Here is a 16,854-nt window from a genome sequence, read left to right on the forward strand (position 1 = left end):
AAACAGTTTCTTATTTACAAATCCAGCTGCAACAGCACCATTTAAATACATTTTGGGGTCATATTCCTGTCAGTTTCACTCTCTATTAGTTCTGCTTTTGGTTTCTATCAACTCCTCAGGAAATGTCTGACTCTTTGGATGGTAAATGCCCAACTATGTTCACAGGCTAGTTGTAAACTTTCTGCCAGCTGTTTTATGCTTTCATGAAGGGTAGTGTACTGAGAGAATTTAGTTCTTTTCCTTTGAAATTACAATGATTCTCTGCAGTTTGACCAGTTCAAATGACCCCTTTTAAATTCTAATTGTATGGAATATTATTTTAAAATATCAGTAGCAGCCATTTTAAATGTCATATACAAAAGTAATCGAAGTTATGACATGTTAATATATTCATTGTGATCACATGCCAAAAAACACTCACCACAAACATCAACACAGCACAGAATAAAGATGAAGAGGGGAGGGGTTACGTACCAGAAAGAAGGTAAGCAGCAATAGAGGGGAAAGAGGGAGGAAGAAGTAAGAGTAAGTTAAAAAATGATGAGCACAGGAAAAGAGAAGTTTGTCCACTGACGTGTTTAATTAAAATAAATGATTGGACTCACTATCACAGCAGGAACACATTGCAGAAGGAGAGAAAGAGTGACAGAGGGAGAGATGAAAGGACAGCAAAGGGAGAGGATGATAAAAGAGGGGGAGACAGACGAGTGACAGAGAGGAAGTGAGGAAAGAGGGGAGAGAGGAGCGAGGGAGCGAGAGATGGAATAAAGAAAAAGGTGAGAGTTGGAGACAGTAGCTCTGAGCTAAAGGAATACTGACAAGAAACTAAGCCATCTGGTGCTGTCTTTTTGATTCAGGCATCAAAACTGAAGTTATTAATGCTTTATGTTCCTCACTGGAAGCAAAATTATTCTAAGTGAGCACTCTCAGGAATTAGTAGAAAAGCAATGGGCCATTAAATCCGACTTTCTGTTTTTCTAAAAAATGTGGGTCAAAAAAATCCCTTTACGGGCCACTGGTCTGATTCTTGAGGGTTCCCACTTTTAAAAATTAAAAAATGCTTTTCTGGGTCTCAATGGAGCCTGAAGTACTTACTCACTCCCAAACTTAAGAGATATTATTCCTTTAGAAAAAGGGCTCAAACAGCATGTGTGTTTGGTTACCTGCAGTAAGGTCATATCGCAGTAGGCTGAGGACCCATTCTGTGAGAATACAGGGGGTAAAAAGGTAGTGGCTGTGGTCGTCCACTGTAAACTTGGCTTTCACCTGAGAATAAAGATACACAGGGAGAGAGGTGACACGTACATACATAGGAGAAAAATTAATTTGCAGCTGACAATACGCTTAATTATGATCAAAATGACGGTAGTTCACCAAAATAAGTGCCTTTATGTATTTGCCTGATCAGTAAAGAAGGCATTAGGCATGATACAGACATTTAAACTCCTAAGAAGAATTTGAGTTGACTGACAGCTTGTTCCTGTACGATGTCCTGACACAATAAAACAATTTTCCTGCAGAACTCCACTCTGGCTTTTCAAAATACCTCCCATGGCTACATGTTCTCTTAAAAATCTTTGTAATGCAGTGGCACATCAAAGTTTTGTTGAAAAACTGCAATACACCAACAGCTGAGGGGGATTTACCTTGTCACCAAACCTTTGCATACAGTACAAGTTTAGGTGACAAGAAATCCCTGAGGGACAACAAGTGTATCCAATTATTACCTTAAAATATCAAACACTTGAGTAAGTGTGATACACAGTAAGATGCCGAAAACAGATTCCATGAGGACAGTTCCATAACAGACAGATATGCTAATGTAATTGATTTCCATTAAATGTAAATGTAAAATCTTTATCTTGACATTTTCACCACCTACGCAGAATCACAACATCTAATGTAATTCAGCACTACTGTGTCATGCCATACATAATCGCCAACAAACTCTAGACCTGCAATAGCGATCTAAAAATCAGAAGTCTCCAAAACAATGCTTGGCACTGAACCAAAACACTTGAATGGATGATGTTATTGTGGTGCAAACAGATGTAGTAATTTCTTCTTGATCTCATTCATCAGTCACTGCTCAGCCTGTGTGTGCTTTTCTTCTGCTGGGTAACAGCAATGGATTCAATGTGGAATCACTCAAATCAGTCTCCAATGACTTGGTAATGTTTTCAGTATCTCAGGCAAGACTTTGTTGCTTAACATACAAATGTGAACATGAATGAATACCCTGTTCAAGTCAATACCTGTTCATAGAGCTGCACAAGAGACCCAGCCAGCTGGTGTGTTTTCCCCGTGCTGGCCCAGGATGCCTGGCTGCCCAGGCTATGCTGGAGAACTGGCTGTAGGTATGCTGAGTAGATAGTCTGCAGCTGCTCCCTGTCTGGATAGCTAAAGGCAGAGGCAAAGAGGCAGAGAAACAGATGGAGGCAGGGAAATTAAAAGGGAAGAGGGTATCAGGGTCAGCGTTAGAGTCAGAGGGAGAGCGACAGCGATGCACAGAAACAGAGCGAGATGAGAGGCGATGTTAGGGAAACTAAATTTAAAGGACATATATGCAGATAGATAAAGTAATGTGTACCACACTTACTCGATAGTGCAGATGCGAACTACAGATGAGAAGCGGGAGGTGAGTGAATGGCTCCCAACAGCACCCCCTGTTGACATGGAGGCCACCACCTGGATATTCTCAAGACTCACCCACTCCAGATTTTCATCATAGAATCCCTTATATGTCAAAGCCTGGAGGGAAAACATCAAGAGACGGGAGAGAATTAATGAGGTGGAAGATACATGAGAGTTGAGAGAAAGTAAGGCATTTATCAAAGGGCGTAAAAAGTATGTAAGTGAGACTCTAAGCTTTTAAATTTTACATGGAACTAGTGTTGTAAGGATTGAAAACAATACCCTTTTTAACCACATCATCTATTCACTAATTTGTCCACTTATCGGTCTTTATGAATCCTCGCTACCTGTTGTAGGAAGGCAGTGAGGTTGCTGGTCCCCCATTTGTCAGGTTTGGGTAGGTTGATGTCTTTCAGGTAAAGAACCAGGTTCTCACAGTCTTTGGGCCTGAAGACTCGGCCAGTGTTTGAGCTGAGCAACAGGCAGGTCTGACCGAGCTTCTGCAGGACATGACGAGATGAGGTCTGCGCACTGCAATGGACCACGGCAACTTGGGTGGAGCGGAGCCGAGAAAAGGCATAGCGTAGGAGCATGCTAAAAACAATACATAGAAAAAAGGTCAAAAAACATACATAAACTTAACTGCTGTGACTCTTCTATGTCCTGTATATGTTTAGGGTAGAGCCGAGACTGCAGGAAAGTAAAAATGTGTGTTAGCGCTGTATTTAGGGAGGCCACTTGGGATCTACAGAACAATGTTTGTCAGAACAGACCCAAAGGCAAAGAGAGACATTTTGAGAGGGCGCAAAACAGAGAGAGAAAATAATTGGAAAGTAAATGATGTGCATGCATGTGCATGTATGCTGCTTCCAGTCTATGTGTGAGTAAATTAATTGGAAATCAGAAAGAATAAGCTGACAAACCGGCTGCCTCACTGGCACATTGACCTTTCAGGCAAAGAGCGGCAAGAAAAGAGGATGAGGAAGGGCGACACTGAGTGAGCCTCAACTGGAGTGTAAAAGGGAAACTGAGTGACCCTTGTTCTTCAACCCCCTGAGGAGGGAAGCAATTACTTTAGAGGCAACGACTCTCTGCGTACACATACGCAAGCCAGAGCACATACACCACACACACGCGCGCACACACACACACACACACAAACACACACACACACACAGATCTCATCCTTATTCTGACTCTTCGGTGCTTTTACACAAAAGGTCAAGTCTTGAATAAACAAGCTTTGATAGCAGTGTTAATTGTGTGCTTGTGTCATCTTGAGTGTCCACATTTGAGTGCTTCTGCTTCACAACCCATAACGCACACTCTTCCAGTGTGACCCTCAGTAACCCTTTTTCTACATATAGTCTGCATGGAAGAGTGCCTATTTAAAGGGCACATCTAGGTGCTCTATTGTTGGCAACTGGGCTTGTTTCAGTTTCTTGAAGATGTTTCACCTCTCATCCAAGAGGCTTCTTCAGTTGTTCAGTTTGGTTCTAAACTGAAGAAGCCTCTTGGATGAGAGGTGAAACGTCTTCAAGAAACTGAAACAAGTCCACTGCCAATGATACAGCACCTAGATTTACCATGACCTGGATGACTGAGAACACTTCATCAACATATTTAAAGGGTAATGCCACCAATTTGTGTTTGGATCCAAACTTTGTGTTATCATACAATTTGTGAATATGTGTGTGTATACAGTGTCTCCATATACATAATTTTGCAAGCATGTGTGCAAATCCCATGATTATGCAAATGTGTGTGCTCTGTGTACATACAAATCCATGTGTGTTTAATTACCCCTTTCCGCAGCCCTCTGGCCCTACCACCATGAAGGGCTGCCTGTGCTGAGCCGTGAGCCATGGGGAGAAGCAGTGCAGGCCTCTCTGCATGTCTGGAGTCTCAATAACAGGTAGCGTATGTGTATGAGACAGCTGTTCCAGTGTGAGACCCTCTGGACGCTGGAATGTATAGGCTGCTAGATGGCCGCTATCAGAGTTATAGTAGGTATCTAGCGGTTTCTTTGAGTCTGGTGGGCTTTCCCTGGCCCAGCTCAGCAACTATAGAAAAAAAAAGAGATTAGAGCACAGATCAGATTAAAACCAGGTCTGAAATGTTTCTTATTGGAGGCAATACAGTAAGTATAGATCCTTTTCTAAGTACTTAAACGATGACTCATCCTCCAGTTTTTAAGGCTTGAATACAATTCAAATTCTGAAGCTGAACTATTCTAACAGTTCCCCTTTGCTCCTATAAAAAACACAGGGGTCCTCACCTCTTTGGCAAACTCCTGCCGTGTTTTGAGGCTGAGGTTTCCTCCCAAACCTCTGAGAAGACCAACGATGAACTGACCTCTCTCTGTAACAGCACTGAGGTGTGACAGACCGTTGAACACCGTACCCACCAGACTACTCTCCACCACAAAGTCATTCTTATCAAAGGAGAGAAAAGAAGCAAAGTTTGAATAAAAAATCTGCAAAGATTTGATTAAATGGGCTGGAAACAGGACAAACCAAGTATCTAAGTATCAAACTTGGATCTATCCACAGAGCCTGCAGTTTTTTGTGAATTCATCAGACTCTTCTTTAAATGTCAGCAATTAAATCCATTATAATGAGAACTGGTTAGTATATGTGGAGGTGGTCATGCCACAAAGGTTGGCACCTTGTTGAGACAGGAGAGGACAAACGGTACCTGTTTGATGACCCAGTCCAAGGCTCGCTGGAAGTAGTCTCCCAGCCAGTTTTCTAGACTACTACGACACTCCTCTGGCTGACCCCTCAACCACGACTTCAACAAGGCACCCACATCAATGTCCTCATCGCTAAAGAAACAAGTGAGGTAAAAGGGGAAGAGGGAGAGTGAGTCAAGCAAGTTGGCAAAGGTTAGATTTGAAACAAACACCTAAAAGACTGTCTGCCTGGGCTGACTGACCTGAGAAAGATCATGCCCATGCGGGATATGGTCGCCGGTGAGGCACAGCTAAGGTCGTGAGTCTCAAACAGGAAGTTAACATTGGGTCCGAACTGGATGCGTTCTCCACTAGGCATTGTTAACAGGCGATTATCATCGAGCACAGAGTTCAGACTCTCAATCCACTCTGGGTCGATGTCCCCGTCACAGACAATCCATGAGCTCACCTCTAGAACATACACAAATTCATACATGTTGTAGATACAAACAGTACATCAACCACAACAGATACAGTGCAGAGTCAAGGAGATGTTGACCACTTTAGGGTTAACTGTATCCCTTCCTTCTAGAGTGCACTGGCTGAAGTGCAAAAACTTCAAGTCAAAGTACACCAGATTCCAGTTGTTAAACTTCAGCCTATGTAAGACTTCTTACCCTGAGGTTCTCTGACCACACTCCTGGCACTATGTGTGAGGACGCCATCAACCCATTCTCTGGTGTCCATGTCTATATGTCCCAACAGCTGTTGTCTGGGCATGGCCTTAGGATTCATTGTGTACTGCTTTACCTACAAAAAACAGAAATAGTCAATGACACATAAACTCTAGAGATAAGTAATTGTGAATACATGTAATTGTGAATACATTTCCACAAGTTTCACACTAAACTAGATGTTATGTACACTGTGAATCGCTGAATGAAAAGCCAGGTAGGCGGCCTGTCTCTTACTCACCACTTTGCCTGTCTTGCTGAGAGCAGCCCTCAGCGTCCTCCAGAGAGTAGACTTCCCCGCTCCACTTGGCCCTACGATGACTACTCCCATGCGTTGTCTCAGCTGTTCATTCAGCTCCAATGCTTTCTTCAGCTACGCAGAAATGGAAAAACATCTTAAGATTAATCTGACTTTATCTAGCATCTTTCAAACCAACTATCCAACTGTGTCTGTGTTGATGATAGAGATTTCTTGAGTTGCAGTATAGGATGATCCCAAACGCTGGCTAAATACCAGATGTTATAATCACGACAATAACATTGTTCTATATTGGCTAATAAATAGATGTATTCATACGCACGCACCTGGCTTGGTATGAGTTCAAGTCGGGCCTCCTTGTAGACTTCCTCCAGTGCGTGCATCAGTATCTGGTCCTCCACATTGGTGAAATTAACCCCGGAGAAGACATCTCTGACCAGAGCATCAAACCGGGAGCTATCAGCGAACGTAAGCTTGGACATGGTGTTCAGTCTCAATGCCTGCACCACCAAACTGCTCTCCTGAACTGCATGCAGATGAAAAAGATTAATTTAATTTCCATTCTAGTTGAAAATTAATCAGGTAAGTAAAAAAAAATATATATTTCTGACTTTTGTTAATAACACTTTGATTCACTGTATGGACATATTTGGACAGACCCACAACTAGCCACCACACATGATAATCTTCAGAGGGTATACAACTATCTATGTCAGGAAACATAAATATATAATCACAGTCATGGAAAATAAATGAATAAACAGTTTTGTTGTGAGGGTTCCCTAATATCTAAGGCACTGACATGCATACAAAAGTACAAAAAATAAGCAGTAAAGTGTGAACACTTCGACATGTCAAGGATTTTTCCAATGATTTATTTCCATGCTCCAAATTAGATACACAAAAGACTTTACTCAGCCATAAGTTATCAGAGCCTGAAGCATCAACATGACTTAGGAAAGGTTGCCAAAACAGTAGTCAGCTGACCTCTGATCAGTAACTTAATAAAATGCAGCACTGTGTTATGCCTTTTTGTCCTCTGACCACCAGGTTGGTAAAAGACAAAATACTTTTTAAATAATTAATTAATTCTATTAAATTAAATCAATTATTATTACAAACAAAGATTTTGTGATAAGGATATGACTTTAAACATTAAATTGTTATATTCTGATAAAAAAGGTTGATTATGCAGAAAGAGAAGCAAAGAAATAATATGGCTTGATGGAGAAAGATACAGAAACACAAGCTTGTGAAAATGACAAGGCTAGTGATTATTGCTTTGCTCTGGCACATGCACTCTGTTATAAAAGTGCTAATTACCAAGGCCTGTCATGATTTAAGAGTTTGTCAATACTTTGGTTCTCTTCTCCAAAAGATGCTGGCCTTCCCTGCAGGCACAAATGTGGTGTTTTTTTTCACAGCAGGGAGGAACACTTGGCCAGACTACACACAGAGATAAACACAAGAAAACCATGGGGACTCATCGGCAGACGGGAGGTACACGTAGTGTGTGTGTGTGTGTGTGTGTGTGTGTGTGTGTGTGTAGGGCTGATAAAGGCCGTGCTGTGGAACAGAAGGATTTAAAAGAGAGAGAGGAATGGGTTCAAGAAGAGGCGGGGAGGAAAAAGAGAGAGAGAAGAGGGGAAAGTATTGAAAAGATGAAGGGGAGATAGGGGTGAGAAGCAGAGGGCAGCGAGTGGGAACGAGTGGGATGAGAGAGGCATCGACAGCCAGGTATCAGAGAGAGAGCTAACAAGAGGTCAGAAGGAGGGAGAAGGAGGTACTGAAGAGGTAAACAACAGAACTCTGGCGAAGTGTTTGGGAATGAGACAATGGAGAAGGACAAAAGTACAGACAAGTGGAAACCCCAAGGGAAGCAAAGTTTCTAAAGGGAGCATTTGGGCTAAATGTCAATTGATGGTGTGTCTATTAGAGGATTTAGAGGGCAAGGACAACAGCAGGTGTGTACACAAAGTGCTGGTCAATGGAGCCTTTTGGAGCTCACTCATGAATAGCGTATCTCAAAAAATGAGACACAGACTATCAAAACATTGGTAGTGTGACCTTGTTACATTTCAGGATAAGCATCTACGAACCTGCTGTATTTTCACTTTTGCCTTATCCTCTACTCCTTTTCATCAGCTCGACAGCTGACTGCCTCTCAGGTAAGAAGCTTAATATGAGTGAAACCGTTTCAGCACTTCCCACCCTTTTAGAGACACTTCTACCAAAAAGTTCGTTTTCAATTTCTTTGCTTTTTCTGCAACAACTGGAACTTTTATTCTAACCATTACACTGCAGGGACTTTAGTGCTTTGTAAATAAAGTCAGTTTGACTTTTCTGAATGTTAACACATGAATTGTGTAAATCTGAGTTATTCTGTAAATCTGAGTTATTGAAAAAAGAAAACGTATATAGACATTAAACGTTGGCTGTCTCCAGCATCTTATATTATATGACAGTATAATAATGACTCCTCTGCTATTGTTGTACGTTTACTTCTGATCTATTGAGCAGGCTGTCACAAGCCTTCTGAAACACTGAAATAGCATAAAATGACAATATCTTGTGATTTGAAACATTGCTTCTTGTAAAAGGGCTGCTCTGCCCTTTGAGTTCTTTGTGTCTTTGAGGGAGTGTGTTACTTGATTGACCTATACTTTATACTGTATTATTGTTTCCACCTATGAAGCATGATCAATTCTTATATTGAGTACTGAAGATATATCAAACCGACCTGTAACTTTTAGTAGCTATGATCATTAGTTGTCAATACGGAGAGAAGACAAGACAAGACAAGACTTATACAGTGACACCTAATATAAATGCTTTGGGTTAATTGTGTAGAATGATTGCAAACATGTATTGATTTTGTATCCCGTTGTGTGTGTTATGCTGTCAAAAGGATTAGTATGCTTTTATAAGAGCTAGACCGATGTTGTTGATGTAGTTGATGATGAGGGGGATATTAGCTGACTATCAGCGTACATATTGGCTTATAAGTGACAAGAAATTGCAGAGTACAGATCTGCAAAACTACGTCTGATGTCATTTAGAAACTGTTTTTTCTTTTTGGTTAATATTTTAAGTTTTGCCCCACACCAAACAATTTATCTGATTAACATCCAACAGGAGGAGGTAACTGTGAAAGCACCTATTTTTCTTTTCAGCTCTCGATTGTAGATCCCAACATATTGAAGTGTATTTCAATCAATAAATGCTGTTGCTCTACATTAGTCCTATTTGTCAAATGCTCTATACAGTACGTGTTGTGTTGTGCAGATGTTTTTCCCCAACACAAAAAAGTCATGGTACTATGTACTTTTGGCAGCAGTGAATGTGACTCCAGCTCACGGACAAAAAAGCACCCACTTTCTCATAACTTTCCTGTCACACTCCACTATTGGAAAAAGTAAAAATGCCTCACAGAAAATATTGTACCTTAAAATAAATAAAAAATAGCTAGAGGGGGTCTTACTCTTGTCCTTGTCATGACTCCTCCTCTGCTGCTGCAGGAGACTGCCACAGGCCTTCAGCACTGTCTTCAGAGCACGCAAACCCCAGTCATAGTGCTGCTGCGGAGTCAACAGCTCCCTGGACAAACAAATAAAGCCACATTTTCACACATACACACACGCTCTGAATGGACTGTGGTACCGGATGAAGTGCTAACTGGTGGGAGGAGGAGGATTACTTATCCACAAAATCAATATAATGCGATAGACTGTAGCAACAGTAAGTATATGTAATTCAAAATAATTTCAGCACCCACAGCATGATTCAGTTTGGCAAACAAAAAAATACCCCCCCCCCCCCCATGTCATACACATGCTGCATAATTAGTTTGATACGTTGCAGACAGTGAAATAAATCTTATTTTACTCCCAAAACCGAAAAAAAAGAGATCACACATTTATTACCTGGCCAGGTTGAAAATTGCAACAAGTTTGCGTCCCAACATTTCTCCGTTTTTGAAGCCCTCGGAGTAGAGGATGACCTCAGCAATGAGCTCATTGTCTGGCCTGCTCATGGCCACGGGCCTGAACAGCTGCTTAAGGTTGTCTGGAAGCTTCTGTCTGCCACCGTAGCCTTTACCTGCCGGGTTCATTGTGATGAACACCCCAGAGTTTGGGTCCAATTCCACCTGGAGGATGAAGGAAGCAAGGAAATGTCATTCTAGTAAATAAAATATGTTTCATACTTAAGATTATTGACCCAACTAACTCTTCTACAATGGACGAATAACTAACTTATAACGACTTGAGGTTGTATCTATATAGACACTAGTCAGTGCATTAAACAGAAAGATATATGTGAAAGAGTAGTGTAGTTGTTGTATTTTGGCATCGGCACTTGGAAACAATGTGTTCTTCTGCATCTGTTCTTATTTTCTGACCTCCTTCCCCAGCAAATCACATGTGTTCTTGTGATGTTTAAGGGAATCTTGAATAGCCTGAATCTGCATGGAAACTGCCGACAACACTGCTTCCTCTAAGCGGTTAAACTCATCGAAGCAGCCCCATGCTCCACACTTCACCAGGCCCACAAAGATTCTTCCCATTGACTTCACATCAATACCCTGAAAAAAAGACAGAAAGAAATTGGCCTTGTTTGTCCTTATCGGCATACGTGTTGCTCTCAGAATAATGCTGACTTATACAAAGTTGTGGATGACTAGTTAAATCTATCACACACTCTCCGGGAGCTTAACCATACCTCATCACAGTTAAACACCAGCACTTGTCGTCCGAACAGCCCCCCGAGGGCTTTGACTGACTCGGTCTTGCCTGTGCCAGCGGGCCCATAGGGGTTTCCCCCAAGCCCCATCTTCATGGCCTGGGTCAGAGTCAGGTAGCACTTATCAGTAAGTGGAGTGTGCACCAGCTTAGCAGCATTCCCCTGGGAGATAGCACAGGTAGGAGGAAGAAGAACGTGAGCCAGAAAGAAATAGACAAGAACACGGTGAAGCAGCCAGACAGACGTTAAGATATGTGAGAGAGGGAAGGATGGGGGGGGGGGGCACACGAGAGAAGGAAAGAAGCCAGAAAGGGATAGAGACAAACAGACAGATGATGGATTAAGAGAGGAAGGAATGATAAACAAATGAAGGACAGTCAATGAAAATTATAATGAGTAACTCCAGGAACAGCAGAGAGGACAGAAAGCAAGCTTCTTCAGTGCCTCATCTCTGCACAAACAGTGCCCCCAAAAGGTAGAAAATAAGAAGTTCAAGTATATTCCTGAAACTTAGAAAATGTTTTTGTAAAACCCTGAATGTGTATCAACAGGTTAACTATATCATGAAATGCTGTTCTAAAATCAGTATATTTTAGAGTTTTATTTTGGTAACATCAGTGGAGCTTCCTGTTTTCAGTACAAAACTGAATGTAAACATCTACTGAGCATCCAAACACACCTGGTATTCATATGTATAGCTGAATTGTGCATCCACCATATGCATGAGGCAGCATTTGTCTGATCCCATGTAGAAGCGAAGCTGCTTCTTCCAGGCCCAGGCATCAGGGCTGGTAACTCCTTCCTGGCTAAGCTGCTTCACCACACTGATGTTGTGAATAATATCCAGGATCAGGGCCTTTAGCTTCAGCTGCAGCACGTTGGACTCTGCACAGGAAGACACACATTTTTATCAGAATGGCAGAATTCTTGATCATAAAGGAGGATCATTTTTGAAAAAGTCACATACAGTAATCGACAAGGCCTCTCAGGCCTAACGGTGAGTTAAAAAATTTGCAAAGTAATTACCACTCTATTTAGTGTTCATTCAGGTCACAAATAAACACTTTCTGGTGAATAGATGATTGTCTTTCTTGTCAGAGCAGACAGAATGGCAATAGCCTTTATGTTAACAGCAGCCTTTGTCAGTTGTAAGGAAAGCTGTTTCAAGTAAAAAAAAAAAAGCAGAATTATATCGATTGGTGAGAAGAATAATGGGACCACTTACTGTGTAAACAAACCCAACATCTCAGCTGAAATCTTTAACAATTTAGATATGGAAACTGTGTCAGACATGAATACAGCCACACTGATATTCTCGACAGTCAATATCACCAACAAATACTGGCTTAACTGTCATAAATGACTGCAAAAAAATGCAGAAAAATGCACTTGAGGTAATTTGGTAATAGTGCCTTTCTTACTAACTTGTCAGATCGCCCTAATCATTGAGTATCCCCTGTACTTTGAGAGGAGAGTCGTGTCACAGCTAAGAAAGAAATGAAAAAAATGAGTGACTCTACCTAAATATGTTTGTTAATCCATACTAATATGCACATTTGAGGACTAGTCCAATTGCTCATAACCTAAAGAATTTCTTCATATTTAAATTGAAAGCGGATCAAATTGTCATGTGTGGTAGATACTTGGTATTTGGGTGTAGAAATGCATCAGTGATGTCTGCCTAGCCACGGAGGCACAAAAAAATACCTTGCCAAATGTTCACCACACTGTCTTGTCTCTATGCCAAAGTGGAGATCGCTCCCACTCCCTGCCTGGCTTTATGGTCCGTTACTGTAGACTGGGTGATTAGATTATCCTTCTTGCCATTACTTTAGCTGCTTTAATCAGTACTGCCACTCCGAGGCCTCTCCAGCATACCTAGTTGTTTTAAGTGAGCCAGTAATTTAATAAGGTGTTATCATGGAAGTGAGTGCTATTTGAAGTGTGGATGGTAGAGCCTGGCATCGAAATGAACTGTATTATCTGCAAATATAACAGCCTGAAAAAAGATAAAAATCTAAGGGTTCGCACAGGTTTTTCAGAGTTAAATTAAAGCACTTCCAAACTACCTTAACTTAAGATTTCTAGACTCACAAATCTTTAATCGTCACCTCTACATTATTATAAATGCAAATGCTAAAAATAAAGGCTTTCCTTATATCAACAGCAATTAATGTATAGTGAAATAGCTTTTTAGCAGCTATTCATATTTATTCTGCTTGTATGTTTTGATCATGATTATCTAATGTGGGAGACAACAAACCACTATGACGACAGGATTGTTTTACCTCAATTAATAAAATGTTTTGGTTTACATGAGTGATTGTGTACATAAAACAAAGGAGTATGTTGAAACTCAAGCATATTTCAAGGAGTATATTCAAGCAGATTCCCAACCTTGAAACATAAAGATTAAGCTAATGATTTTTCAAACTTTCCAAACTTCACTGTAAGTTAGTGATGAAGAAAGTCTGTCCTCGGTAATTCTGTGCACAAGTGAAACAAGCATTTCTTTCATTGATACATTTTCATATGGATCAGAAATTTTGGATTTGCCAGCAATGTCCCCTGAAATTATGACACTGCCAGAATTATGAGAGAGCTTTTCATCTCATGCATGAATAAGAAACCTCGATTTAAATTCCTTCTCACAAATTTAAGCCCTGTGAAAAAACGCTGCTGTCATGCTTTTTGCAGACACAACTTCTGCACCAGGTCATTGAATTAGCCTGCCAGCTACCGCATCTCTAGCTTTAAAAGGGTGCTGGCACTCTGCGTCCTCTTGTGTGCGACTGGCTATCAAGAGATTCACACAAGAGCAGTCATCCATTCGGCATTAATCTCTTCAGTCCTAAGTAACAACCCAAGATTCTGATCAGAGCTCAATCATTAACAACGCAAGAGGGAGTCTGATAGTGGAACAACAAGAGTGTCAAGCAGTATTTGTTTATAAGGGCAGCGAGGCAGTAGAGAGAGGTTCATATTATCAGACATGGGATCAGCAACCAAAAAAAAGCAGGAGACAAAAGGAAAACTCTACCGCAGTATAAATAGGGGTACAAGAACAGCACAACAACCTGAACATCGTTTAGCACACAGGGTATAGAACTGTGTCTCTCTGCTTCTTCTGTCTGGATTTGTATGAGTTTCATATCAGAAGTTTTTTTTAATTTTTTTTTTTACCCTCTCAATAATCAATGATATGATCAGAGTAGCACAGGGAGATACAGTTTAGTGCTAAATCATTTTTAGGATGAGGTAGGAGGGTTTTGTATGCAACTATAACAACTAATGAGAGAAAGAGAGACAGAAGGGCCTGTTAAGTATATATTCAACCTACACAAACACAGAATTTCCTTCATACATGCCAATCTCCATGAAGCTACTTTATATTCAACATGCATAAAATGATATCCAGGCCATCATCAACCTGTGCATGTTTACAACTAGAAACATTTTTTTGGCTACAAGATGACATGTAGCAAACAATTGCCTACTTTGGATGCGAGCGACTGAACGTGAATCAAAATTTTAAAGCTTGTGCATTCACATGCAGAGGCACTAAAAAGATGGCAATTGGCACAAACATCTCTGGGTGAAATTGAGGCAGATCAACATAAGTTCAACAGGTTTAAACTTTCTGAAGATGTGTGATTTCCCTTTATAAATGTGCAAAGATAAGAGAAAAAAGGAGAAGGGAAAACTGGCTAGTCAGCTAACAGCTGCGGTTAACATCTTGAAAGTCATTTAATTGACTGTTTCAAATAATTGCAGTCCGGAAATATACTTCAGGGGTCACAATTAAATTAAAAAAAGGCATAAGTGGGAGTGGAGCTTGGGTTATATTTATTTCAGTAACATTTTTCAGATGAACCATGTTCCCAATTGCTGCTGGTTGTTAGAAATTTAATTTTAACTTCTGTTACTTGTTCGTGGTAGAATGATGACCCTGTGGCCTAGGAGCACTTGCCTTATATAACCTAAAGGAAAAAAACATGGGTATTTGGTGTGGTTCTGTAAGAGGAGGAACCAGCCTAAAAGGGCACATATACTGTATATATTCAAGAATGTACACACACAAGCACAGACAGAACTACCTGTGTTCGCGTTATCGTCCGAGCTGGTGTCCACTGTAGTGTAGTGTTCCAATTTGGCATTGAGCTCCAACTCCAACTGCTGCAAATTTTGCTCTTTCAGGGCTCTTTCCACATCTTCAGTAAACTGGATTTGCTCAGCCAGACACAGAATCTGCACCAGACATAGTATTTAAGAAGACATTCTTAAAAGAAGATGTATTTTTATTTCACATGCCAGGTGGGAATTATCCTTCTGCTACCTCAAAAACCAACTTATATATACAAAGACTAATTATATAGAAGAAAGTGTGTGTGTACCTGTGATGGGTAACGTGATGGGTCCACCGCCCCTTTCCTCCCTGCTGACAGACATTCATACAGCAGGTGCTTCAGAGTCTCCTTCATTTCCACAGACAGCTCACTTAGCCATACCTAGAAAGAAGGAAACAGTTCAGGCACAGAATACACAAACAAAAACAGTTTCTAAAACACAGAACATACAGAATATGTTTACATTCACACAAATCTGCACAACAGCTTTACCTCCACGAGGCTGGAAATTTGTATGAGGTTTCTGAGTGGCACTATCTCTCCCTCCAGAGAACACATGGCGACAATGTGCTGGCACTGCTCATCAAACACAACACTGTGGATGCCTGCACAGAAAATACACATGTAGGTTACCTTCAGTGTCAAGCAGAATGCTATGACACAAAGGATCAAAAGAAGGGAGAGAGGAGAAGAGAACAGAGCAAAAGAGCACAGCATGATAAAAACAGAGGTTTGTGACCTGCAAAGAGTTTCTTGAGGTGTGACTGGATGACTGTTGGATTTGTTGCCTGACCAAGAATCTCTAAAAGATCATCGTCTCCTATGAAATAGAATCGTGGGAAGGCAGAGCGCTTCTCCTGCAAAACACACACACACACACACACACATACAACAAAAAATAAGTTGTGACAGCACATGTTACATATAGGAACTCTTTCCATACTAAAATGTGAACACGTGTGTACCTCTAGAAACTCATTGAGTGACTTTTGGCATCGTTGCAGTTGATCCAATATGGTGACCAGGGAATTTCTGATGCCTGCCCTTGAGCTCAGAGATACAACTCTGTTGTCTCTCTGAATGTCTGACATTATAGACCTGTTGCACATACGGAGGTGTTTTGTTACTGAATGAAAATAAAACTGTCTGTCTGTAACACAAATTCTATTTCTACATTTCTACTAGAAAAAGACACACCACAAAATGAATAGTACATGAAAATACATGTGTTGTTCAACAAGAAAATAATTTTCCAGGGGTACAGGATATAGGCAAACAATCCGACAGTGGATGTGGGAGTCGTCAGTGATTTGCCATCTCTTGGTCAAATTAAACACATCCATTTAGTACCTGCATTACTCTAGCTGACAACCAATTTGCAATATAGAGCAAATATTTGATGTGATACAGTAACACAGAAACAAACACACGCACGCACACACACACACACACACAGTACCTGAAGTCTTCATCAACCCGTTTGAAGCGGGCCTCCTCTCGGGGCAATGCCCCACGTCCAAAAATCGGCTCCAGATAGACCCACCGCCTCTGGATGGCATTCAGACTGAGCAGGTATTCGTCTAAGTCTGACAGGCGAGTCTCCCACAGACTGACCTGGATATACACAAAGCATTAGTTAGCGAAGCAAAACCACAATATATGGGTAAGCCAGGAATAAAAACAGAA

At 41.0% G+C, this 16,854-nt stretch overlaps 1 protein-coding gene across 8 annotated transcripts in view; it reads right to left on the bottom strand.

The window, feature by feature from the left end:
- dync2h1 (dynein cytoplasmic 2 heavy chain 1) overlaps window positions 1–16,854 on the bottom strand; it is a 119,872-nt gene that overhangs the window by 85,928 nt on the left and 17,090 nt on the right. For all 8 annotated transcript variants that reach the window (XM_030393390.1, XM_030393404.1, XM_030393383.1 and 5 more), the window contains exons 30-51: window positions 16,628–16,782; window positions 16,134–16,266; window positions 15,908–16,025; window positions 15,661–15,773; window positions 15,436–15,549; window positions 15,139–15,289; window positions 11,721–11,926; window positions 11,021–11,203; window positions 10,701–10,883; window positions 10,225–10,448; window positions 9,783–9,898; window positions 6,628–6,827; window positions 6,284–6,415; window positions 5,986–6,118; window positions 5,572–5,779; window positions 5,332–5,461; window positions 4,913–5,068; window positions 4,438–4,697; window positions 2,982–3,228; window positions 2,600–2,751; window positions 2,256–2,400; window positions 1,164–1,266 (exon numbers count right to left, since the gene is read on the bottom strand). In XM_030393390.1, coding sequence (XP_030249250.1) covers window positions 1,164–1,266; window positions 2,256–2,400; window positions 2,600–2,751; window positions 2,982–3,228; window positions 4,438–4,697; window positions 4,913–5,068; window positions 5,332–5,461; window positions 5,572–5,779; window positions 5,986–6,118; window positions 6,284–6,415; window positions 6,628–6,827; window positions 9,783–9,898; window positions 10,225–10,448; window positions 10,701–10,883; window positions 11,021–11,203; window positions 11,721–11,926; window positions 15,139–15,289; window positions 15,436–15,549; window positions 15,661–15,773; window positions 15,908–16,025; window positions 16,134–16,266; window positions 16,628–16,782 — 3,562 coding nt within the window. The remainder of the gene's footprint in view (window positions 1–1,163; window positions 1,267–2,255; window positions 2,401–2,599; window positions 2,752–2,981; window positions 3,229–4,437; window positions 4,698–4,912; window positions 5,069–5,331; window positions 5,462–5,571; window positions 5,780–5,985; window positions 6,119–6,283; window positions 6,416–6,627; window positions 6,828–9,782; window positions 9,899–10,224; window positions 10,449–10,700; window positions 10,884–11,020; window positions 11,204–11,720; window positions 11,927–15,138; window positions 15,290–15,435; window positions 15,550–15,660; window positions 15,774–15,907; window positions 16,026–16,133; window positions 16,267–16,627; window positions 16,783–16,854) is intronic.

This window comes from Sparus aurata, chromosome 2 (genome assembly GCF_900880675.1).
Source record: "Sparus aurata chromosome 2, fSpaAur1.1, whole genome shotgun sequence".
NCBI lineage: Eukaryota > Metazoa > Chordata > Actinopteri > Spariformes > Sparidae > Sparus > Sparus aurata.